This window comes from Lutra lutra, chromosome 7 (genome assembly GCF_902655055.1).
Source record: "Lutra lutra chromosome 7, mLutLut1.2, whole genome shotgun sequence".
Lineage (NCBI taxonomy): Eukaryota > Metazoa > Chordata > Mammalia > Carnivora > Mustelidae > Lutra > Lutra lutra.
This window is the reverse complement of record NC_062284.1, coordinates 102,376,148-102,403,016: the sequence shown is the minus strand read 5'-3', so window position 1 is coordinate 102,403,016 and position 26,869 is coordinate 102,376,148. Positions and strand designations below refer to the sequence as shown.

At 40.2% G+C, this 26,869-nt stretch overlaps 1 protein-coding gene across 2 annotated transcripts; it reads left to right on the top strand.

Moving 5' to 3' along the window:
- Positions 1–40: 40 nt before the first annotated feature.
- Positions 41–26,299, top strand: GMFB (glia maturation factor beta). Of its 2 annotated transcripts, none has more exons than XM_047736859.1 (8): positions 41–124; positions 4,223–4,394; positions 15,605–15,701; positions 18,168–18,217; positions 18,855–18,904; positions 19,379–19,464; positions 20,920–20,993; positions 22,585–26,299. In XM_047736859.1, the coding sequence occupies exons 2-8, from the start codon at positions 4,332–4,334 to the stop codon at positions 22,654–22,656; spliced, it is 492 nt and encodes a 163-aa protein (XP_047592815.1). In that variant the 5' UTR covers positions 41–124; positions 4,223–4,331; the 3' UTR covers positions 22,657–26,299. The 2 variants fall into 2 exon arrangements, with proteins under 2 accessions (XP_047592815.1, XP_047592816.1); XM_047736860.1 differs by having other exon boundaries at positions 50–124; positions 19,382–19,464.
- Positions 26,300–26,869: the final 570 nt, after the last annotated feature.

The window sequence follows — 26,869 nt, the reverse complement described above, 5'->3', positions numbered from 1 at the left end:
AGGGGCGGTGCCCGGACTGACTCACGGGATTGGTACCCGGAGAGCGTCCGTCTGTCCTAGCGGTGAAGGCTTTTCTGCGGCAAATTCTAAACACGCATCGCGGCCAAAGCTGTCCAAGGCTCAGGTAAGGTTTTTCTGATGACACAGAGAGGAGGCACGGTCCGAAATCCACGTCACAGCGTCTAAATCCTGCATATTGGATCCGCGGCAAATTTGAGAGGAGAAGAGCCGGCATCTTGGGTTCTACAAAGCGAAGTAGTCCCGCACCTGCTCTTGTTTGATCTAGAAAAGTTACTACTAGAGACTAGGAAAGACCAGAAGGAGTCTCACAAACAGTTTATACGAGCCTTGTCGGCCTTCTCAATTTGGATTTAGTGATAGACGAAAATTAGCGTTGCGTATCGGGATTCTCATAGAAGTACATCAACTGTCCGCCCACTCCCCTTCCTTTTCTCCTCCCCCCACCGCCCTCAAATTAGAATTAGATATTTGAATTTTTTCTATCCATTTTTACTTTAACAATAATTTAAAATATGTATGTATGTATGTATGTATTTTTTAGCTAGAAGAAGCCTTTAAATAAAGGAGCGAAATGCTTATTCCTTCTCCTCCTCCCCGTTCAGCCAGCTCCACCAAGGTAGCCTCCGGGGAAGTCTCTCACACCTCCCCTGAGAGCTCAGCGGTTTGCGTTTAGCTCTTGGCCACACCCAGTTACCTCAGAGACAGGGGAACGTAGTCTTTTATTCTGAGCAGCAACACCCCTTGCTACAAATTAGGGTTTTGTTATCAAGGAAGAAAGGGACAGAGGACCATGGGGTAGATAAGTAGTACCCCCTCCACACTCCCAAATCACTAGTAAAATCAATGCTGGAGAAAGAGGAGATAAATTTGTTGTATGGCTTCACAGGTCTTTTGGCAAATGATCCTGTATTGTATGGAGTAGTGTGTGTATATGTTGTTGTATATGTATGTAGTAGTAGTATATGTATGGAGTGACGCTGTGTAACAACTTGGTTCAACAACCTAATTTTTTTTAAATTTTATTTATTTGACAGACAGAGATCACAAGTAGACAGAGAGGCAGGCAGATAGAGAGGGAGAAGCAGGCTCCCCACCGAGCAGAGAGCCCGATATGGGGTTTGATTCCAGGACCCTGGGATCATGACCCGAGCGAAGGCAGAGGCTTTAACCCACTGAGCCACCCAGGCGCCCTCAAAAACATAATTTTTAACAACTACATATATGATAGTATATGGTTTATCACTGGACAATTTTTTTTATCATAAACAACACTGCAATGAACATTTTTTTAAAAAGATTTTACTTATTTATTAGAGAGAGAGAGAGCGCAAGCAGGGGAAGAGGCAAAGGGAGAAGGAGAAGCAGGCTCCCCGCTGAGCAGGGAGCCGGATAGGGGGCTCATCTCAGGACCCAGAGATCATGACCTGAGTGGAAGGAAGATGCCCAACCCACTGAGCCACCCAGGCGCCCCTGCAATGAACATTCTTAAAGCTAAATCATTTCCTTAGGTGAATTCCTAGAGGTGGAACTTTTAGTTCAAAAAGTTTGTACGTTTTAAGCCTTTAGGGAAGCAATACTCCCCAGAAATACTGTGCTGATGTATGCTTCCACACTTTCATCCTCAGTTTTGCGATCATTTGATATTGTCACTTTAAAAACTTGGCCAGTGGCGGAAAAAATAAAAAAATTTAAAAAAATAAAAAATAAAATAAAAAAATAAAAACTTGGCCAGTGGGAAAGGCAATTTTATTGCAATAAACTATCGATAAAGAGTTTTCATAATGAAAACAGGGAATTCCAAGTTAAAGTGGCATATTAAACATATGCCTATAATTTTGCTCTCTCCCCAAACTCTACTAAAACTACAGTAAAGGGATGTAAAAAATAAATCAACAAAAACAAGAACAGGAAATAAAATAACAGCAGCACATACTGGAAGATAGAAAACAGCTGAACAAGGATTATTCACTAACCAGACTCACCTTAAAACCGACTCAACTTGATTTACACTGAAGAATTCTCAAAAGGAACAGGAACTAACACAAATTTGGATATCTGCTTTGGATATCTGGATATCCATTTGGATATCTGGATATCTATTTGGATATCCATTTGGATATCTGCTACAACTATTCAAACTTGTCACTTTACTTCCAACATTGATTCTTTCTAACATATACACAATACACAGTGCTGGCAAAAAAAATTTTTAACATGTATCTTCATTTTATTTTATTTTTTTTAAAGATTTTATTTATTTATTTGACAGAGAGAGATCACAGGTAGGCAGAGGCAGACAGAGAGAGAGAGAGGGAGAAGCAGGCTCCCTGCTGAGCAGAGAGCCCGATGCAGGGCTCGATCCCAGGACCCTGAGACCATGACCTGAGCCGAAGGCAGAGGCCCAACCCACTGAGCCACCCAGGCGTCCCTGTATCTTCATTTTAAAACATTATTTTATTCCACCATCTCAAATCCTTGATTGCCATGCTATATATCCTTGAAGATGAAGTATTGAGTTCCTTGTTTGACATACCACCCACTTACCTCTTACTTACTCACTCACAAAATGTTTATTGAGTGTCAGGTATGTGCCAGACACTGTAGAAGGCATTAGGATACAATAATAAGCCAAAATGACATATCTCTATTCTAATGGAGTTTATCATCTAATGGAAAAGACAAACATTAATCATAGAACCTTGGGGGCGACTGGGAGGTTCAGTGGGTTAAAGCCTCTGCCTTCGGCTCAGGTTGTGATCCCTGGGGTCCTGGGATTGAGCCCCACATCGGGCTCTCTGCTCAGCGGGGAGCCTGCTTCCTCCTCCTCTCTCTCTCTGTCTGCCTCTCTGCCTACTTGTGATCTCTGTCTGTCAAATAAATAAATAATAATTTTTTAAAAATCAAAGAACCTTGAACAAAATATAAAGGCACAATTATAATAAGTGCTATTAAAAAGAGATACATGAGCTATGAAGGCATATAATGGGAGAATGGTGAAACATAAGGAAAATTTGGAAAACCTTCCCTGAAAAACAGATGATTGAGCTGAGAGCTGATGGAGAGAGGAACAAGAGGGGAGGAAAGGAACAGGAGGGGAGAAAGAATTTAGGACAGAGCTCTAGCATGTGCAAAGGTCCTAAGGTGGGAGAAATCATAGCACACCTGAGAAAATGAAAAGCCAATGTGACTAAAGCATGGAGTGAGGAGGAGCATGTGGGGTATGAAAAGGAGAGATAAGTAGGGCCCAGACCATATGTGAGTCTTCCTATTTTAACTACTCAACTGTACCCTTAGAGCAATAAAAATCTACTGACATGATTAAAGAAGGGGCATGTTATGAACTGAGTTATATCCCCCTAAAATTCATATGCTGAAGTTCTAGGCCCCAGTGTAACTGTATTTGTAGATGGAGCCTTTAAGGAAGTAATTAAAGTTAAGTGGGGTCATAAGGGTAGGATGCTAATTCAATAGGACTAGTACCCTTATTAAAAAAAAGAGAGAGAGAGAGAGAGAGAAACCAGAGATTGCTCTCTGTGTGCAAGTGTACTACAGAGAAAAGTCCATGTGGGACACAGTGAGAAGGCAGCTGTCTGCAAACCAAGGAGAGTGTTCTCTCCAGAAAACCTGCTGGCACCTTGATCTTTGACTTCTCACCTCAAGGACTGTGAGAAAATGAAATTCTTTTGTTTTAGCCACTCGGTCTGTGGTGTTCAGTTATGGTAGCCAGGCAGACTAATACAGGGAGTGACATTCTGTTTGCATTTTCAGTCATTTTGGATATTGTATAGAAAACTTATTGGAAGGAGGTTAGGATGGATATAATTGAATATGGGGATATCAATTAACAGATTCTTTAAAAAGTCCAGGCAGTTTCGGCTCAGGTCATGATCTCAGGATCCTGGGATCAAGCCCCACATCGGGCTCTCTGCTCAGTGGGGAACCTGCTTCCCGCTCCCTCTCTCTGCCTGCCTTTCTGCCTCCTTGTGATCTCTCTCTGCGTCTAGTAAATAAATAAAATCTTTAAAATAAATAAATAAAATAAAATAAAAAGTCCAGGCAAAAGTATTGGTAACTCTAACTAGGATAGGGACGGGGACTTGCAGTGAAGTGGATTATTAGTTAGAAATTATTGCATTTGTAAGTGACAAAACTTGAAACAAAACAGTAATTCACTTGAGATAGGGATGTATTTCTCTTTCAGGTGAAAGTCTGGAGGTGGGTCAAGGCAGGACTGATATGGTGCACAGTACAAGAGACCCAGGCTTCTGTTTTCCTCCACCGTGCGAAGCCCCCATTCCCAAGGTCACCTTATGGTTCAAGATGCGTGTTGTAGCTCCAGCCATCATTTCCATACTCTTGCTACCAGCAAAGAGGTAAGAGAGGGAGGAGAGTACTTCTGTTTAAGGAAACTCTAAGGAGGCACCACTTATTCCACTGGCCACAGCTCAGCCTCATGCCCACCTTTAACTGGAAGGAAGGTTGGAAAATACAGTCTCCATTCAGGGCAGCCACCTCTACTGTTGAACGCTATTGCTTCTGTTCAAGGTGGTACAGAGCCAAATGCAAATCCTAGGAGGGGCACAGGGAGAGGGAGAATCTTAAGCAGGCTCCATGCCCCATCAAGGAGCTGAACAACGATGCAGGGCTCTATCTCACAACCCTTAGGTCATGACCGTAGCCTAAATCAAGAATTGGATGCTTAACTGACTGGGCCCCCAGGCGCCCCTCCTTTCCTTCTTTCTTAAAGAGAAAGTGGACTGCCAATTTCAGTCTCTTCAGCTTCTCCAGTACCATACCTATTTGGATGCTTTACTCCAACCCCCTCCAGTACCCACCCCCTTCCCATTCTGAGACTGCAGCCTGGAGGGGAAGCCTACATCGGTACAGTATGGCCTGCTGTACTTAGTCAAGCCCCACTTTCTTGCCATGCTCCAGCACATTGGAAGGGAAAGCCTTCCCCTCCTTAACACTCTGCAAATACAGGCCTTCTGTCCTGGCCTCAGTGTCCTCTACCACATGGCACAGACTGAATGCCACTTTGAATTTTGCCATGGTCTGGATTTTGAATTGTTAGTGGAGTTTTAAAATTTCTCAGTAGTTTCTGGCTTTTTCTAGATTACTGTGTTTCTGGGGATTCAAAAATCCCATTTTGGTAGCCAAAAGCTGCTTGCTTTCTTTTGCATTCCCAGCATCACAGTTCTGTTTATCCTTTGAGGCTTATGCATGCTTCTGACTGACCAAGGAGGAAGTCTCATAAGAGAAATGCAAGTAAATATTAACATGTTTTTAAAAATTATTATCTGCATTATATAATTTTCTTGGAGCTGCTAATCCTTTCATTTTCTATGGTCTCTCTATAGCCTACATTATTTCTTGGAAGGGCAAATTTATGTCTATGTGAAGACACCAGTAGGAACATAATAATCATCATAACTCTGAGTTTCAAACTTTGAGACTATTGCCCAAAAGAATTGAAAGAATGTGCAGTTGGGTATAATCCCATAGACAGGAATTGTGAAAAATCTTGTAGGTAGTACCTCGGCATAACCTGACTCCTAGTAGTCCATTGAACTTCCAAGTCCCTCTAGTAAAAACTTCTCATGGTTTGGGCTTCATCATCTATGTATATACTATGTGACGGGAGGCTACCTGAGACTCATTCCAACTGAGCTGACACTGATGATTTATGTGGTACATGGTCTATGGACCAAAGCTTAGGACATTCATCTAGGACGGTGGTTCTTGACTGGGGTTGCTTTTCCACCTCTCTGCCCTGGCAACATTTGGCAATGTCTGGACACATTTTGGTTCCCAGTGCGGGGAGGTGCTCCTGGCCTCCAGTGCAACCCCCACTCCCCCAAGCCCTGCATGGTATTTGATATTCTGCTAAACACCCTACAATGCACACCACATTGCACCCCACAACAAAGAATTATTTACCTCCACATGTCAGTATTGCTAAGTTGAGAAACTCTGAGACAGAAAATTCTTTTGGTTCTGGGCACTTCTCACCAAATAAATCACTGTTTCCATATTGGTCCAGGCCATGTCTTTCCTGGATTACCACAGTCGCCTCCTAAATGATTTTTTTGCTTCTCTATCTCCCATAGTCTATTCTTTTTAGATTTGTTTTACTTTTTTAAAATTTAATTTGTCATGTACATACAGTAAAATTCATTACATCTCATGTACAGTTCTGTGAGTTCTAACAAATGCCTAGAGGTCATTATTAGCACCATTAGGTCAACATTAGCACCATCAAGGTACAGAATGGCAGCTCAATTTTCCAGGTCTTTATTATGCTCTTTGGGTCTGTCTCTCCCAGGAGCCACTCTGGGGTTAATCTGAGTCTTAGCAATGGCTTATATTGTAGGTAAGTTGTCTAGTCTTCGCTGTGCTTCTGTGGGTGTGTTCTGCACACATGGACCTGGGGGTGTGTGCCTGTTGTCTGTTTCAAACCCTGCTCTTCAGGACTTCCCTTACATACTTGGGCTCCCTTATCCTTTTCTGGTCTGAAAGATGGGGCTCTCCATTTTACACTGTTGCACAGTTCTATGTGACTGAGCTTGTCCTGCAGATGAAATGGCAAGAGAAAAAGAAGAAAAAAAAATAACCGGCACACCTTCTTCACTACGCACAACAGGACCCCTTTCCAAATTCCTCACAGAAAGATGGATTTTCTCTCAGGTTTTAGGTGCTAGTGTTCCTGCCCTGCTGAGACAAAGCTAATGATTTTGGCGGTTGGTGTTGTTCTCAGGGCAGGGCAACGAGAGGGAAAAAGGGGAAGGGGGAAGAATTCCTTCCACATTTCTCCTGTTCCACAGTCTTCCCTGATCCAGCCTGCTCTCCTGTCAGGCAGTGGAGGAGGAAAATGTTGGGTCCATGGTCAAAGGAGTGAGACTGATAAAAAGCGAAGGTCAAGCAAAGCTTTATTTCGCGCCAAGCATCGAGAATCAAACTGACAGGCCAGGGCCGTCTCTTGCAAAGAGGCGACCTCTCTCTTCTTTACAGACTAGCTTTTAAGGGCAAAGGCCATGTGGTTGGGCCTGGCCATGCACAGGTGACCAATGAGATTGTAACACAGAGAGAGCTGCACAGTCCTGCTAGGTCACACATAAGTGAGCAATTGAATTACAATTTACCCTATAGTAGATATTTGAACTAGCCTATCATCTTGGTCAGAATTGGCACCCAAAGGGCGGGGCCCATACACCTTGGTAGCTGGGAAACAGTATGCACCCCCCACCGATCGGATACCTCCACCTGGCCTGACCCACCCTTATATTTGGGCTTTGTTACCTGGGACTGGTTTCCAGGACTTGTTTTTAAGTAAGTTCACTGAAGGGGTGGGGGGCAGGGTCAGGATGGAGCTGCTCTGGCTAAATAGGCCATTACAGAAAAAAGAACAAGAAAATTCACTGACACCCTACTGGTTATGCTTCAGGTTCTACCTTCTTGTGGTGGAAGACCTAAAATTAAGGTCTTCTGTTATGTGCCATCACGACATTTGGTAACATTGGGTATGACCTAATTTCAAGCTCTACTCCCTACTCTGCTCGTGTAGTTAAGGTCCTCTACCCAGACAACCCTCATCGTGGGGACCATGCACAGTGCCGGCTTATTCTTCAGCGACAGGCTTCCCGTGACCCGCCTGGGCACCACACCCTCTTTAAGCCTGTCTCACACAGTCTAGTTTTTTGTTCACTGTGTTCCCATGGGCAACTCCCTGGCCCTGCATGGCATTTGGTGTCTCCCTCCCCCAGAGTATATTTGAGGAGGAAACTGCTGTCAGTCTCATCTGCCTAGTGTTGAGGGTTATATGTTGGGCTATCTCTATAACCCCAGGGCAGGAATGCTCCTTCACAAACAGCAAGAAGAGGAGACCATCAAAACATTTCCTTCTTCAATTCACTGGCTAGTTTGTTATTATTTACTCTTCAGAGTCCTCAGGTAGTTGTGTTTTTACTCTGTCCAGAGATTTTAGTTATAATCAGTGAAAAAAAGGGATTGTAGCTTGGTTATTCCATCTTGCTGGCTCTGGAAGTCCCTCTGTCCCTACAGTCTAACAAAACAGCAGAAAAGGATCTTCCTAAAAGGACACTAAGTCAGAATGTTCCTGTTAAAATGTGTGACAGTCCACATCATTCCCCTGCTCAATGTCTCCAATAACACTATATCTTCACTCTGTAAAAGCCAGAGTCCTTATGATCATTTACAAGCCTGTAAGATCCAGCCCTCCAATCCCTCTATAACTTCATCTACAACTCACCCCAGCGCATCCACTCCAGTCATTTGATTGCTTTTTTTTGTCCCCTGTAATAGCATGTATGCTTCTGCCTCTGGGCCTTTGCAGTGTTGTTTCCTCCATGTGGAATGTTCCTCCAGATATCCTCATGGGTAATCTCCACAGCTTCAAATCTTTGTTCAGACATGACCTTCCTTTTTTTTTTTTTAAGATTTTATTTATTTATTTGACAGAGAGAGAGAGATCACAAGTAGGCAGAAAGGCAGGCAGAGAGAGGGAGCAGGAAGCAGGCTCCCTGCTGAGCAGAGAGCCCGATGTGGGGCTGTATCCCAAGACTCTGAGATCATGACCTGAGCCAAAGGCAGAGGCTTAACCCACTGAGCCACCCAGGTGCCCCAGACATGACCTTCCTAATGAGAAGTAGGACTACTACCCTATTTAAAATCACAAATCCCTCCTCCCCTGCACTCCCAATCTCTCATTTCCTAACCCCTCCACACACTAATCACCTTCTAACATACAATATTGTTTACTCATTTTTTATTCTTGTTTTCTGTTACCTTTCCTCCCCATTAGAATGGTAGTTCCGGGATGGTCGGGATGTTTAATCTGTTTGGATCTTGGTGCCCAGGACAGAGCTGATTACATAACGAGCCCTCATTAATATTTATTGCTGGAATAAACAATGGGAATATATAAATAATACAAATATACTTTAGCAGGCCTGCTGTTACAGAGAAAAAGGACTTAGAAAAAATTCAGGCCAGAAAAGATTTTTCTAATCCTGATCTTCCATTAATTTTTACTTAGAATACCCCTTTACCATTGACCCTGATCTTGTCTTCATGTCAGATGCTTCCCAGGGATAAAACACATTTCAGTGACTTCAACACATCTTAGTATTGATAGGTTCTTCACCATTTTATACAGGTTAACCAAGCAGAAAAGTTTTGGAAAACATTCTGGAACTTTGTGCCATACCCCCACCCACCCCCTTCATGAATAACCCAAGTTGGATGGCATTTCCAAACCCCATTTAAAATAGCTGTAATATTTTTTGTGGTTAAAACATTTGTATAGAATGAGTTAGAAGTTTCTGTACATAGTCTATATTAATTTTATACCTCCCATAAAAGAAAATAAATCACATTTTTACCAGTGTTTTTATCTTGTCAGTATACCCAGTCCAACCTTTCTTTGGTTTGATATAAAACCAGCCATTTCATAGCCAGTAACACTTGGGAAACGTTAAAAAACCAGAATGAAAGGGGAGGGGAAAAAATAACAATGGGTTTTCTTTTTATCAGGTGTGATGTTATGTAGCTTAATGTTAAATTTTTCACCATTTCCTCCAATTTCTCTTATAGATGGAGAGAGAGGAGATCTGGGGGAAAAGGTGCAGAGTTCGTGGGAGAATCTATGTTAAAGTTGAATATAATAAGCTGATGGACCACCAACATCATTTTCTCTTCCATCATTTGTTACAGATAGTATGTGTCAAACTTACCGGTCCCCTTCTCATAGTAAAAAGTATTATGGGGGCAGATCACTATGAGAATGTAGTTGAGCTGTGGAATTTCTTAAAGCTAATACTTTTTTCTAACTTATGAGCAAAGGTAGATATTGTATCAGTTTATGTATTTTGAGCCCTGACTTAATATTATTTATTAACATGCTAACAAGTTATTAAATGATATCCTGCCTCAGGGAGGGTTTTTGTTTTTTTAAAGATTTTATTTATTTATTTGACAGAAATCACAAGTAGACAGAGAGGCAGGCAGAGAGAAGGGAAGCAGGCTCCCCACTGAGCAGAGAGCCCAATGCGGGGCTCCATCCCAGGACCCTGAGCCACCCAGGCGCCCGTAGGGAGTTTCTTTATTGAAGGCAGAACTGCATGAATTTAGAGTTCAAACTTTGCTTCTTCCAAACTAGTTTCCTCACCACATTAAAAAATCAGCTTGCTCTCGTAAGTTCGCATCTCCTACAGAAACTTCTTAAAGTGTCATTAGGCTGTGGTTCATAACACCTACAGAGACAGCAGTCATCATTCAATTACACTTCAATAAACAAACACCGTTGAGAAAAGAAATGTATTCATTCAGTCCTGGAAAATGGTGGGGATCCGGGGTGGGATGTTCAGAGAGGGTGGAGGAAAGGCAGGCATGCCTACGTTTGAGGGTCCTTTGAGGGTCCTGGGGGCTTTGGTTTCAGTTCTGGGACGGGTTGAACTCCATGCTCAAAAATACAGTGGAGGGGCACCTGGGTGGCTCAGTGGGTTAAAGCCTCTGCCTTCAGCTCAGGTCATGATCTCAGGGTCCTGGGATCGAGCCCCGCATGGGGCTCTCTGCTTAGCGGGAAGCCTGCTTCCTCCTCTCTCTCTGCCTGCCTCTCCGCCTACTTGTGATCTCTGTCTGTCAAATAAATAAATTTAAAAAAACACAGTGGAGAGTTAAATTTGGAATGTGGGCTCTGGTCAATGTACATACTTGCCATTGAAACGACTGTCTTGACTTAATTATGTCAGCATGAAATTGCTCTCAGAGTTTGGCTAAAGCAGACAGAATCTCCTTTCCTAAAAGGAGCAGGAACGAGCGGGCGCTCGCGTTTTGGCGAATCTTGAGCCTCGCCTCCCGCCGTCCGCCGTCACGTGGCGGCCCGCGCCAGCCCCGTTGATGGGTGGGGGCGATCTACCCGGCGCCGGGGCAGGAAGGGAGGCGGCAGCCGTGCCATTCTTAAAGGGGCCCGAGGGAAGGCGAGGAGCCGCGGACGGCCGGAAGGAAAATGGTGAGTTGCCGCCGGGAGGGCGGGGGCCGGAGGGCTGGGCCAGCCAGCCAGGCTCTCCCGTTTGCCAGAGCCCAGTTCGGCGGGCAGCGCCCGGGGTGAGTTGGAGGCCGCTTCCGCCCCGGCTGCTGGCGCGTGCCCACAGCCAGGGACTTGGCCTCCCTCCGCCGCCGCTGCCACCCCGCCTAAGGGCAGCATCCTCCAGCCGGGCCTGGGGTCGACCCGCCCAGCGGATCTCGGGACTGGGGTGCGGCCAGTACGGCTAGGTTATTCTCGCCTGGTCTTTTTGGATGGAGGCTTCCAGCTCCTCAACTGCAGGGTCGGAGGACCCGGGGGTCTGGCACCTCGAAGGGCTGCCCCAAACACCAGTTTATTTGCCAGGACCCGGGCCAGGCCTGAGGGCAGACAGGCGCTGAGCTCCTTCCGCCTGGCGGCCTTTGCAGGAAGGGCTCGAAATTTCAGATTCCATTCTCACGGCCTCGCCTTAGCTTCTGTCTCCTCCTTCCCCGGCCTGCCTTTAAGGATTTTTACGTATTGCTTTCTTCCAGTTAGGGCAATTGGAAATCTTTTGACCTACGGTTTTGGTTCTTAGCCTTGAAGTGACCGTCAAAAGCTTTAGTTTGTCCTGGGGGCTTTCGCTTCCGTTCTCGAATGGATTGAACCCCTAACTCAAAAATAAATTGCCTAACTCAGTAAATAAATTGCCTAACAAGAATTTGCTGGATCTTTTCCTACCGGGTGTTTAAATATGTTCCTTTCTCTGATTAGAAACAAAACACAATCCCCCACTGTCTTATGTCTGACCTCCCACTCATTTCTTAACCCACCTCCATCTAATAGATCTTGTCGTGGTCACCAAATCCAAGGGACTGTCTTCAGTTCTTATCTTTCCTGACTTTTCATCTGCATTCTAGGCAGTTGACTACTCTCTCCTTTTTGAAGCATTCTCTTCCTGCACGCTTTCCCTTGGCTTCTCTTTTTTCTCTTACTTTTCCTATTGGACCGTTTGTGTCCCATGCAGACTGTTCTCCTTACCTGAATATCACATGTAGGAGTTCTAAGCTCCAGTCTAATGCTTTGTTTTCCATTCTGTATTCTTTCCATCTTTCCTTACACTCATAGCTTCAGTTAACTCCTATCTGTAAGCAGATGACCTGTGAATTTTTATCACGCTTGCTTCTGAGATCCAGTCCAGATCTATATATCCCATTATTTAGTTATCCTCTAGGAAGCTTTTCTCCACTTGGGTGCCTCAGAGCCACCTCAGTTTGTCCAAAGTAGAACTCGTGCTCTTGCCCTGCAGACCTGCTCTTTGCTCTTCCTCAGTGTTCTTAACTCAGTGAAAGCTATTGTTTGGTCTATTACACAAGTGGGAAGCTTCCCAGTCACCTTGATAACACTTTTTCGTAACTCACCTGTCCAATACCCAATCTGTCACTAGCGCCATCTCCATCAACCTCAGCTACTTTTCATCTCTTCTTTGTACTAAGCTTGCCAAGTAACTAGTCTTGCTTTATTCATCTTGGCACTCTGCCTGTTTCCTGCATGCAGATCCCGTCACGTTTCCCATAACCACTCTGCTTAAAACACTTTAGTGGCTTCCCATTGCTCATAGGATAAAGACCAAAATATGACCCACTGGGCCCTATGTGGTCCAGCCCCTGCCCAACTTCCTGTTATACCGTGTTCCAGCTCATTCTCTGTGCTTGAGTCGTGCAGGCCTTTCATTAACTTAGATGTGCTGTGATCCCTTTAATCAAAGAGTCTATGCATAGGCAGTTTTGGTCCTCCAGATACCTTTTTCAGGCAGATCTTTTGTGGTGGACTTCCTCAGTCGTAAGTTCTTGTAGCAGCAGCCTTTGTTTCTCCTGCCTAGTTCTTATCACAGGTGCAAACAAGTATGTTTTCTTACGTGATCCTTTTGATGTAGGTCTGTTCTGTGTAGACTATATTAGAAGCTCCCTGAGGGCAGACTCATATTATTTATTTATTTTATACGATATAATTTTATACGATTGTATCCCCAGCACTTAGCACAGTGCTTACACTCACTAAGTGTTCCTGACGTGGATAAACCAATAGGTGAGTTCAACACTGCCCTTAACTGTGTGTTAATATTTTCTCATATAGAGTTGTTTGCAGAATGTTACACTTATTCTTAAATGCTTCTACTAAGCAATTAGAATTGACTGAGCCTGGGTCTCTTTTCTTGTAGAAAGGAATCTTATTATGGTATTGGGAGGGGTGAATATGCCCCCAAAAAGAGCTATATAAATTAAATCACAGCATGTTTTTCACTTGGTGCCTGGTCCTTAGAAGGTCAAGATTGCACGAGCAGCTCTGAGTATGAGAGGTGGAAGATAAGACTTGTGATAAATTGGTCTTTGCCTGAAGAGGAATCTAAAATACTTATTCGTTTCACTGATGGGTTCTACCTTTGGTTGAAGAGAGAATGAAAAGTCTAGTTTTTTGACTCTACAGCTTTCTTCAAAGATAGAAAAAAATAGACTAGGATTGAAACTACCTTTAGGAAGCTCCATATGACTTAGCACCTCTTTCTCTAAGGAGAACTAATAGGATGCATGTACTTGACTCCTGCAGGAGCCTTATTCATTGGATAATAATTATTGATGGAATGCCCTTTTTTACTGTAAATAGCATATCCTGGGATATATCATACCTTACATATTACCAGTGTTCTGAGTTTAAAGGACAATTTAAATTGACAGCCATTTCCTGCTTTAACCTATGCTCTCATTTACCCAATATGAGGTTAAAAAAGCAAGCTTTTATTAAATTTGTGTTTTAACTTAAAATTGACAACATTAGTCCTTTCGGGTTATAATGACACATCTGTATTTAGCATTGGTCTCAGAACTCTTCTAATTCTCTTGAAGGAGTGGAGGTGGGGGGTTCGGGGTGGGGGCCTTATATATGAAAAGATTAAAGAATGTGGACCTTGTTTGGCACCTGACTTAATTAAACCAACTGCTGGGGGAAAAAAACAAAACATTGAGGGGAATTTGAATCCTGTTTGTTTGATACTGGAATTACTGTTAGTTTTTTAAGGTGAGATAATGTTTTTGTCCTTATATTCTTAATGTCACATACTGTCATTTTAATGATACATACTAAAATATTTGTAGTTGAAATAACTTTGGGCTTTTGACAGTCCATCAGGCAATGTGGAGAGTGATCATGTGATAAGATTGGCTGTGTGTTGATAATGTTTGAAGCTGAATTATAGGTGCATAGGGTTCCACGATACTATTCTCTTGTATGTGTTCAAAGTTTCACACATTGAAAAAAGGGAAAAAAAAAATCCATGCTTGTATTTACAATCAGTAATACATTTGCATTACTACGAGAAGAGTCCTCTGGTCATTTCCTTGCCACATTTCTGAAGATGAATCTCTTACTTTTTTCGTAATTTGTAAAAGCTGCTTTTAGTTGTTTTGTTTTGTTTTGTTTTTTTAAAGATTTTATTTATTTATTTGACAGAGATCACAAGGAGGCAGAAAAGCAGGCAGAGAGAGAGAGGGAAGCAGGCAGGCTTCCTGCTCAGCAGAAAGCCTGATGAGGGGCTCAATTCCAGGACCCTGGGACCATGACCTGAGCTGACGGAGGCAGAGGCCCCAACCCACTGAGCCACCCAGGCGCCCCTGCTTTTAGTTTTTATATTTGTTCATCTGGTTTTGTTTTCATAGTTCCCCTTTTTTTTTTTTTTTTAAAGATTTTATTTATTTATTTGACAGAGAGATCACAAGCAGGCAGAGAGGCAGGCAGAGAGAGAGGAGGAAGCAGGCTCCCTGCTGAGCAGAGAGCCCGATGTGGGGCTCGATCCCAGGACTCTGAGATCATGACCTGAGCCGAAGGCAGCGGCTTAACCCACTGAGCCACCCAGGCGCCCCTTTTTTTTAAAGTAATCTCTACAACCAATGTGGGGCTTGAACTCATGATCCCAAGAACAAGAGTTGCGTGCTTTACAGACTGAGCCAGCCAGGCATCTCACTTTCATAATTCTCAATAATTCTTTTTTAAAATTCCCATAGTCATTTCATTAAGATAGAAAATGTTATTGGTCTTTACTCTTGTGGTTCATCTTTCATACTTTATTTGTATTTTTTCATAGTTGTGAGACACAAAAATGAACCAAGGTCTTATTAATTCAAAGTATAATAAAGATTACTTTCCTGCCTAGTGCAAAAACGTCATACTTTGTAACAGCAGACAGTGATCCTTGAATTTCCTATATTCTCTTCCTCTATGGTTCTGATGAAGTTGCACATTATTGTATCTAGTTCTTTAAGCTATTTATTAGCCAAAGAGAAACTTAAAGTGTAGCCTAGATGTAAGATGATCAAATGTGTATAATTTAGATACAAACATTGGTAGATTTAAAACCTTTATAAGTTTTTGTGTGTTTCATGTTAACCCACATAACTGTGACATTTGTAGATGTCCGTAAATGTTTTTAAAGGTATTCAGTTTTATAACTTTAACATATACTTGTACTGAAGTTACGGTGTTTTATACATGATTTTTTTTCTTTTCTAGAGTGAGTCTTTGGTGGTTTGTGATGTCGCTGAAGATTTAGTGGAAAAGCTGAGAAAGTTTCGTTTTCGCAAAGAAACGAACAATGCTGCCATTATAAGTAAGCTACACGTGATTGCCTCAGTTACATGGTCTTCATTGATTTTTATCTTGTAGCTACATTGAATAAACTGAGCCATTAGGAAATAATTTGCCTCCTTCTGTTTTAATCTTCCCCCTTGCTTTTATTTATTTATTTATTTTTAAAAAGATTTTATGTATTTACTTGTCAGAGAGAGAGAGAATGCAGGCGCACAGGGGTGTGCACAAGCAGGGGGAGTGGCAGGCTCCCTGCTGAGCAAGGAGAGGGGGAATGGGGACTCCATCACAGGACCCTGGGATCATGACCTGTGCCAAAGGGAGAATCTTAACGGATGGAGCCACTCAGGTGTCCCTTCGCCTTGCTTTTACGTCACTTTAAAAAGTAAGTAACAGCTTTTATCCCAGAACAGAGGTGGAGCGCCCTACCTCTCTCCTCAGCTGCCTGTACAGCTCTGGAGAAGATGATCTTAGCCACCTGGTCATTGTAGTGACCCATCCAACTACAACCTTTAACTTCTCAGGAGGCTAAAAATTGCCTGGTCATTCAATCTGAGCCAGAAACCTTTGCCTGCACCTAAAACGTTAAAGTGTTCAGCATTGTCTTCACAGTGATTTAAGGCCTTATTTCAATTCTTGATTTGAGCTGCTAGTTTTTTTTTTTTTTTTTAAAGATTTTATTTATTTATTTGACAGAGAGAAATCACAAGTAGGCAGAGAGGCAGACAGAGAGAGAGGAGGAAGCAGGCTCCCCGCTGAGCAGAAAGCCCGGGCTCGAACCGGGGCTCGAACCCAGGACCTGGGATCATGACCTGAGCTGAAGGCAGCGGCTTAACCCACTGAGCCACCCAGGCGCCCCTGAGCTGCTAGTTTCATAGAGATTACTTTTAAGTGTCACTGACTTCTGACAGTGGGAAGAATGATTTGCATATTGCCTCTCCCACTGTGAGCTTATCTGATGTTATACAGATTTCTTTTATATTCTTTTTTTTTTTTTTAAAGATTTTATTTATTTATCTGTCAGAGAGAGAGAGGGAGAGAGAGCAAGCACAGGCAGACAGAATGGCAGGCAGAGGGGCGCCTGGGTGGCTCAGTGGGTTAAGCTGCTGCCTTCGGCTCAGGTCATGATCTCAGGGTCCTGGGATCGAGCCCCGCATTGGGCTCTCTGCTCAGCAGGGAGCCTGCTTCCTCCTCTCTCTCTGCCTGCCTCTCTGCCTGCTTGTGATCTCTCTCTGTCAAATAAATAAATAAAATCTTTAAAAAAAAAAAAAAAAAAGAATGGCAGGCAGAGGCAGAGGGAGAAGCAGGCTCCCCGATGAGCAAGGAGCCCGATGCGGGACTCGATCCCAGGATGCCGGGATCATGACCTGAGCCGAAGGCAGCTGCTCAACCAACTGAGCCACCCAGGCGTCCCAAGATTTCTTTTATATTCTTAAGTAGTATTTAATATGTGGGGTAGGGATTTAGAAAGGTGAAAGAAGGGCAAGGGGGTAACAGTGTAGATCTCTGTAGACTGTACTTAACAGAGAGGCATCTGGCAGAGTGAGTTAATGAGGTAGTGACAACTTGTAATGAGTTTTGGGAGCCTGGGTGGCTCAGTGGGTTAAGCCTCTGCCTCCCCTCGGGTCATGATCTTGGGGTCCTGAGATAGGCTCGCATCTGGCTCTCTGCTGGGCAGGGAGCCTGCTTCCCCCTCTCTCTCTGCCTGCCTCTCTGCCTACTTGTGGTCTCTCTCTCTCTGTCAAGTAAATAAATTTAAAAAAACCTCTTAAAAAAAAAACTACAATGTAGGCAAACAGTTCTTAAAAGTGAAAATTCGCGTCCGTGCTTTTGTGCTGTGAAAGGTAAAGCTATTTGAGACCTTAATATCTTACAGAATTTACTATGAAATTAGTGTAAAACCAAAAATGGCCAACTTTTTAGAGTAATAGAAAGAATACAGGCATAGATTATCTAAACATATTTCAGCTTGGCTTTGGATTATGTTACGTATATTGGGAAATGGATCTCACTGCTATTTGGTAACCCACTATCTCATAATAATCCCATTGCTCTATGAAGTCTGGACTCTGGAGAAGCTGGGAATTAGTCGTGGTTCTTCTATCTTAACTCCTGGTCTGCTTGTCCCTTGCAGTTCTAACCATGTTATATAGACCAGTCTCATTTACAGTCACCCTTTCGGACCTTATTATGTAGGAAGTTGCATTTGAGTTACAAAATTCTTCAGATACTCAGAAAATGTAAGGAGTTCACATAAAATTCTAAATATGCAAATCAGGTGATGGAAATTGTGGGTAAAAGCCTTTAAATGCTGACTGCTTGAAAAGCTCAGCTAGTTAATAGACCATAAACGAAACTGCAAATGAGGTTTATGTTTGTGTTTCTTAATGTTTTAATTTTAGATGCCTGAAAAAGGGCTGAGACTCTGGGTTGGGGAGATCAAGGTCCATTAGAATCACAGTTTACTTATACTGTATTTTTATTTTAGTGAAGATTGATAAGGATAAGCGCCTGGTGGTACTGGATGAAGAGCTTGAGGTTTGTTTGATCAGCTAAGTACATTTTTATAGTTAAGCAATTATTATTGCCTAAGAGTTGATATATTAGTTACATGTACTTTTACAATGAGTCTAAATAAACGCTCATTATGCATGAAAAGCCTGTGCTAATTATTAGGTAGCATGTTGTCTTGCTAATTGTATCACCTTCTTTAAAACATTACTGAAATCCAGTGTAATAAGTGATAGAAAATAATGCTACATGTCCGGTGTAACTTCTCAATTGCTTGGCCAGTAATTAAAAATAAAATGCTATAACCTAAACACTTAGTTTGTCAAATTAAGTAACTAATTTAGACTGAAAAGAAATTCACTTTTTCCTCCTAAATCAGACATTGATTTTTTTTGCTGGTTGGCTTATTATCTTATTCAGTTATTTCCCGATAGCTGGAACATGAGCACAACTGTTTTGTTAATAAATGGAACTGAACTAAGTGGGCTTTCAGTGGATTGAGGGTTGAGTAATCTCAGGTTATATACAATTTAGTAACATAAGATTTTATGTTGTGGTATATGGTTATGAATTTATATCTGTTAGTAGAATGGGTGCTTGGAATATTTCTTAAGGATTTAGGGGTCAGAAAATGCTTACAAGTTGTTTTTCTTTATGGTGCCAGGGCATTTCACCAGATGAACTTAAAGATGAACTACCTGAACGACAACCTCGATATCCTTTTCTTAGTGCTTTAAAAAGATTTGTTTTCTTTAGTGGTCAGAATTTTATTTATGAAGTTGGTTTGTTAAAAGTCCTGTATTTTACAAAATTTTCTCCTACACCATGATCACAATCAAAAAGTGCACACATATTGGACTAAGAAAAATGGGAAATTGACATACTAGTGGGATGAATTATTTCCTTTTTAAAAAATTCCCTTTATTATTATGTGTTTACAGTAAAAACTTAGAAAAAATCCATACTTTTAATAAATTTATTTTTGACAGATTATATGTTTTTATACCTTATCTTTGGGGCTCATGTATGCTTTTGTGGAAAGATAATGATAATAAAGGTATGGCTCAAATGGAAAGGACAGAAATTTACCACTCACTAGCTCTCCAGGTGTGTATTTTCTTTCAAAACTTTGTTGGTAAGTACTTGTGTCAAATAGAGCAGTAATTTTAGTTTCTTTAACTTGAGAAAAACCTTCATTGTGTATAGTTATAAATACCAACATGACGATGGAAGAGTTTCATATCCTCTGTGCTTTATTTTCTCCAGTCCTGTTGGTGAGTGAATTTCTTTGAGTAGTGCATGTTTGGTTCTGATCTAATTAAACCATTTTTCTAGGAGACTAATTGTGTGCTTGTTTTAAAGATGTGAAGTGTTGAATAACCTAAATAGAGTTACGTGTGCATGTGCACGTGAATTCATCACTAGAAAGAAGTGGCTATAAAGTGTCGTCTATTAGAACTTGCTTGTTTTCTAGGATAAATTTCTAGAAGTGTAATTGTTTGGTCAAATCATACATACATTTTAAGGAATGTAAAATGTAGTGACATTTTAAAACAACATACATTTTCTTTTTAGGTTTCGTGTATAAGTACGTGAACTTCATGTATAATTTTGATATATATTTGCATTTATCTTTAAAATAGTACTCAATGATGATATGCCTGTAACCTTACAAATAGTCCCAGAGTAGCTAATGTTGAATATTGAAGTCACTTCCTATTATTTAAGATATATCCATTATACCCAGAACTCCCAGTACTACTACCATTTAAGCCCACATTAAACTCTCCAAACTTTACTACTTGTATCATTTACTTAGCACTTAAAATAGCTACAGTACTTTTTTTTTATTTTATTTTTTATAAACATATAATATATTTTTATCCCCAGGGGTACAGGTCTGTGAATCACCAGGTTTACACACTTCACAGCACTAACCATAGCACATACCCTCCCCATTGTCCATAACCCCACCCCCCCAACCCCCCTCCCCCCATCAACCCTCAGTTTGTTTTGTGAGATTAAGAGTCACTTATGGTTTGTCTCCCTCCCAATCCCATCTTGTTTCATTTACTCTTCTCCTACCCCCTTAACCCCCCATGTTGCATCTCCTCTCCCTCATATCAGGGAGATCATATGATAGTTGTCTTTCTCTGATTGACTTATTTCGCTAAGCATGATACCCTGTAGTTCCATCCATGTCGTCACAAATGGCAAGATTTCATTTCTTTTGGTGGCTGCATAGTATTCCATTGTGTATATATACCACATCTTCTTTATCCATTCGTCTGTCGCTACAGTACTTTTTTAACTTAATATGTAAGCAGCCTGTAACTTTTTTCCAGAGCAGATCTCCCTACACTGATCCATCGCCATTCCCAAACCCATATATGTTAGGCATCCATAAAACTGAACTTGATATTTAATGTCAAAATTAAGATTGTGCTGAAAAGTTCGTAAGTATTTACAGAGGTCTAAAAGATCGGCAGAGATCCAGTCACATTTATTTTTATCAACCCCAGGGACTTGTTTGTCATTTAGCTATGGCTCTGTGCAGGCAGTATGCAGTGTTAAGACTCTTGAAATTCACCCATACACAGTTAGACTGAAGCTTTCTCTAAACCTGAGTGCATAAGAAAATCCTGAATGTGTCATTATAGAAGTACAAAATGAAAACCCATCACTTTTTCAAACTCTAAGTCTCATTTCTATACTAATCTCTTTTCCAGGGTGTAAGCCTGAACAACAGATGATGTATGCTGGGAGTAAGAATAAGCTAGTCCAAACAGCTGAACTAACCAAGGTGGTATTTGTGTTTGACTGGCTTGTTGAGATAATATTTTCCCTCATTATTAGAGTATTAGCTAAAGTAAGCTGAAGAGTTAGGTATTTTTTATTCAGGTGAATGTTATCTAGAGCAGTAAACTTAAAAGAGTTTTACTATTTGGAAATAGAATGATAGAAGTCTTTAATCAAAGTATGTTTTTTGAACGGAAATTATAAGTTGATTAGCAGAAATCACGTTTAAAATATAGGCAGCTTGAGAAAAGCCTCTGCCATTATTCAATCTATTGTGAGTTTTTCATTTTCCATAATGTAGTTTCTAGTAGATAAAAGTAAGCATTGAAGCTTCTCAGAGCTCTTTACCATGGGCTCAATGAACCACATTCTGTGCAGGAATTCCATATTATGTAGTTAACTGTATATTGTTCCCAAGTCTGAAATTGTTAAGAATACTTATAAGCTTTATTAAGCTTTCCTTAAAATTTAACATGCCCCCATTGTTTTACGGCATTATTGAAGTTTAACAATAAGAGGGGTACGTATTCTCAAACTTTATTTAACATCCATGTATTAGTTTAGTTGAAAAAAGTATATACTTTTAAGGTTTTGAGATGGGATATTATATCACTAAAATAATATTAAATAACCTTTCCTTTCAGGTTTTATTTTAAGTACAGCATCAGTGTTTTCCCCTTTAATGTTTAACCATGAGCCCATGAGATGTCTTTAAGTGCCCTCTGCCTTTTCCCTTTAGTTCAGGTAATTGTCATTGACACCAACAACTTATAGACACTACTTTTTCTCATTTGTACCATAGGAACACCCTGGAATTGCTCTAAGAGGGTTGGGTGATAAGAAGGAGCTCTGTTAACAGCCTCATTTCCATTCTAATCCCACGGCACACCATCAAGTGCTGGTATTAAGGCATTAAAATTTATAAGTTACTATTATAAATAATCACATCGAATCCTCACCACAGTCCTGAGGTTGATGATGTTATGCCTGTTCTGGAGATGGGAGAACTGAGGTTCAGAAGATGAAAGACTTGCCCAGGGTTGCATAATAGTAAATGACACTGCTGGGTTTCAAACCCATCCTTTCTGCTCTATTACATTGTTTCTGTAGAGCCTTTATACTTCCTGGGCCTGTGTGTGTACGGATTCTTGCAGAGATTGGTGGCTGTGGACCTGTAGTCCATCCTTTTCAGAACAATCTACAGCTTGTCTTTCCTCCAACTGTGGAAGACTAGAGTATGTTCTTCCATTTCCTAACTAACTAGATTGATTTTAGTTTTGTGTACTTGGGGTATCTCTTCTAATGGGTAAGATGTACAGAACTCTTAGAGTTCGTAGATTTGATCCATAGATTCTTTTAGAATATTCATAGCTTTTAAGAGAGTTCTGGTTTTATGCCATCTTACTGCTAAACTTTGGTAAGTCAGTACTTAGCATTTTAAAAAAGTAAAAGTATATCTAATTTACAAAGATAAGTCCTGACCAACATGAATGAAAGGAAGGAGAATTGGGTATTTAATACTCCTATATACAATGTGTTTGATTTTTTTTTTTTTTTTGAGAGTCTCAAAGTATGACCTAACGTTTTTTCTTAAGGTATTTGAAATAAGAAATACCGAAGACCTAACTGAAGAATGGTTACGTGAGAAACTTGGATTTTTCCACTAATGTGAACTTCTGTGTTTCTAAAGTATTTATGTATTAACCTGACCATACTGGAACCAGACATAAATACTTATGCCTAAAAATGCACTGTTACTTACAGTTTGTTTCCTGCAGTAAAGAAAAATTATTCATTTGTTCAAAGTTTGAACAAAGGGGAAATCATCTTCATAGTAATGAAATTTGTAAAGTGTTTCCTTATATTTGTAATTGTTAGGTGGACTACTTCTCTCCAGGGACTTTTTGCACTCTTGTGACTAATTTCTATAACCTATGGTTCAGAATTTGTTACTATTTACAGACACCGTTGGAAAGTGGGTATTAGATTGTGATAGACAACAGTTGCCTCCTTTTGACAAATACTGGATATTAGCAGTTTATATATGAAAATAGCATATTATCACTTGTCAAATCTTTAAAATTAATTTGGGGTAAAAGACTTGAATGACCCAATACAGAGCCATGAAAAATAATTTACTGTAGTGTAAGCTACATTACAGGTACACTTGTCATCAATTCCATACCTTCTGTGGTTTCCTGTATCTTTTAAATCAAGTGCAGAAACTTTGTTCATCAATCATTCATTCTTAAGGTCTGGTATTAGATTTTATAGTAGTTATGACTATTATGTTTTCTTCTTACAGAAAATAGCATCGTAGTCTTGGAAATTGATAGATTGGAACTAATCAAGAACTTCATTCCTGGTTGTGTCATAGCTAGTTTTGCACCTAGGTTAATAACACCTTATTTATAAAGCACCTCTTAATGTTGTCCTGTGAACACAAGTTATTTTAAATGTGTTAATACTGTGCCTTTGATTTGTTAGCTTTAAAGTTAGTTTAAGACTTTTACACTGCCAGTATTCCAGATTTGGTGAAATTAATACTTTTGTAAGGGGTCCAAGTAAAACAATTTTCTAATGTGTTATCTGAAATTTGTAATAAAATCAACTTCATATTTTTAAAAATTCCAACTATCTGCTTGCATTGGTGAATATATGGCAGTTGAAAGTTATAATTTGGGGTATATTTATGATTACCCTTGTGCCATAGGAAAAATTAACTTATCTTAAAATCTTGGCCGGAGTTAATAACATTAACACATCAGTAGAAATTACATCTTCTATCCTAAATGTCAGAAGATATTCTGAACTGGACATACGTCTTGTTGGCATCCTTGGCATAAAACAAGGATTTTAATATATAGTGTACTTTAAGAACAACATACAAGTAACTGTTCAACATTAATTTGACAAAAGGTCTTAGGACTCTAAAGACTAACCAAATTTGGTGAGTGAATTCTTATATTAAGAATATCTTAGTCATTTCAAAACTATAAAGGCATTATTTTATGTCGGTGTATTTTTCATTTTTATATTCTCTGCTTTTTTTTTTTTTTTTAAGGTTTCTGTGCCAGCACTAATAAAGAGGTAAAGATAGTTGGAATTTTCACAATATTGATTCTTTTGTGGCCAACACTGTTTGGCTTCACTAATCTAAAAAACGGGAAGCAATAGGAAGTTAGTTGGAGAAGAGGAAGTGCTAGAGTGGGCATTTGTTTTGGTTAATGAATGGGAAGGATTCTTTATTCCAGTTTTCAGGGGGCGAGAGAGAGAGAGAGAGAGAGAGAAAGAGACACCTTCACCCAGGAAGTTTACAAATTATGAATTCTTTAAACAGCTATTTTGATATTGGAAAATAATGCTTATAATTCTGTGGAAATGCAGATATAACCCAGGTGAATGAGAGTGTTTTTAATGTTTTTAAATGAAGGAAATAAGATTTCATTTCACCATGTTTGCAGCAATAAGAGAAACTAGTGCTGCAAGAATGTATTTTTTAATGAGGTTCTTTATTTTGTCTTGCATGTTTTAGTTGTTTTGTTTAGTTTTCAAATTTGAAAGTCCTCCATATTGTCAGAGGCTACTGACTTCTATAAACAGAACTTAGTTCCCCTGTTCTCTAACAGGGACAAAGAGCTGTGATAAATCATGCATTTTGAGCTTGTTTGACTCCTTATCAATAACATGTATTTTGCAAGACAACAACATGTTTTGGCTCCCTCTGTCCTATAGGGAGATTAGGGAGATTTACACATCCAATGCTCTAGAATGTTCTCAGACTTTTATGTAAACTTCCCTTCCATGTAACCAAATTTTGCATTCTTCTTTTCAAGTATATGTTCAATTTGCTCTCTTTTTCTGCCTTCTCTCATATAATAACTCCAGATTGGATAATTCCAGTTTTTACATTCCATAGCTTTCTGGTGCAGCCATTCCCATTTATGTCACAATCTTTCCCTTTTGGCATCAGCTTTTTTCCTGGGAACCTCCTTCATGGTCTTCTAAGTCAGCATTAGTTTTGAAATTGTTGGCCTTGCATAAGTTCTGCATAGCATCTAATAGAGTCAACTAGTAATCCTAGCATGTTTTTAGTACGGTTTTGGTGGCAACATAAATGACATATGAAGAAAACTGTTCTCAGGTTACTATGCTGAAATTCCAAAATGTCAGAGTTTTGAATAGTCTTCGCTTTGTTCTGGTATTGAAGCAATCATGTTAGGAGAAAGGTTGTTAGACCATTTTTTGTTTAATTGACTTCTAAAATAAATGTTCAAATTGTCTATTTCTAAAAAGTTTACCAAATGCATAGTGCAGTTAAACATACTCTTGTTTAAGAGGGTGTTACTAAATTTTTTATTACCGTTACAACCCTTTGTAGCAAAATGTCTGTCAGCACTTTTCTCTCCCCTTTTATCTCCTATTTTCAGGAGTCAAATGTAGCCATAAACTGTATCCTGGTCTGACACTTTAACTAAAAATTTCCAGTTAGAGGAATTCATTGCCAAATGAAATTTGGCTGTCTTTGTTCCCCACCTATATAGATAGTAAGGAAGGTATACTTAAAAAAACGTTTGGACTACTTTAAAACCTGAGCAATGTCATTAATCCATAATGTGGACTAGTGATGAATAGATATTTTCATGAGAGTTTAAATGCTGATATTTGGTGGAAGTAGAAAGTAACTTGTATTCTGTCAATTCAAATATTCTTAGTACGGTTGCTTTCCCTGTTTGTTCAATGGACTGATAATACTGGAATCTATAGAATTTGAGCCTTTACAACTTGTGTGGAAAAGTGTCTCAAACATTTCTGGACAAATCTATTTTGTATTTCTGGGAGAATGTAAATCTTTTTAGGTGACTTAACACCAATGGTCCCAAGTTGAATATTCTTGAGAAATTTGTTTCTTGTTATGCCGTTTGACATTTCAAATCAGTGACCATGTTCCTATAATATTCAGAACAACTATGTTAAGGTTGTGATAGAAACTGTGTTTTCTTGCTTTTTGGAGTATAGTTCATACACATATATTACTTGAATATTGTTTGAGATCACTAACTTGCCAGGGCAGTTCCCACTGATCTGGATGGTCCAATATAATCTCATTTAGGAGGCTTGAAACATTAATGGTTTAGTCTTGTGAATTTTAACAGTTCCCTGTCATCATTTAACAAACTCAACAACTGGCACAACTTCTTAAAGCTGTGATTTCAGTCTCTGCTAGTTCATATTGCATGTTTATTTTGGACAGTCTTCTGTTAAGCATGGTGCTTGTACTGGTTTAAATAAAATGTTAACATGAAAGGACTTCTGGCTTCTCATTTTTTTTCTCACCTCCTCTCCCTTTTGGAGTTGCCATTACCTGCCTGGCTCAGTTGTGGCCTTTGCGTGAGCCACACAGATTCAACAGTTCACTTTCTCTGGAAAAAACTGAGAGGCAAAATAAATAGGAACCACTTGGCAAAGATCGGAATGGGTGAGGGAGAATTTAACAAGGCTATAAAGATTTCTAAAACTTGTTCTGAGGCTAAAATGATTTGTTTGTAGTGGCAGAGGGCATTATCTCAAATGATGAACCCTTTGCTCTCAAAGGGAAAACCATAAGTTAAAGGGGCTGTGCACTTCTAAGAAATCAAATTGAAGGATCTTTTATTGAATATAGTATGTCACTATTTATTCGACATCGATTGAAGGTCCATCTTGCCTTTGTTTTAGACTATTCTGCATGGTTTGTGTTTCATAGCTGTCAAGTGAATACAAGACACCACTACTTACCTAATTTGTAGAGTCTACCATACACTTCCTGTGATTGAATACGTGCTAAAAGTCATGATTTGTTCATATTTGTGAAAGGAATAGTTTATTGTCTTCCTGTCT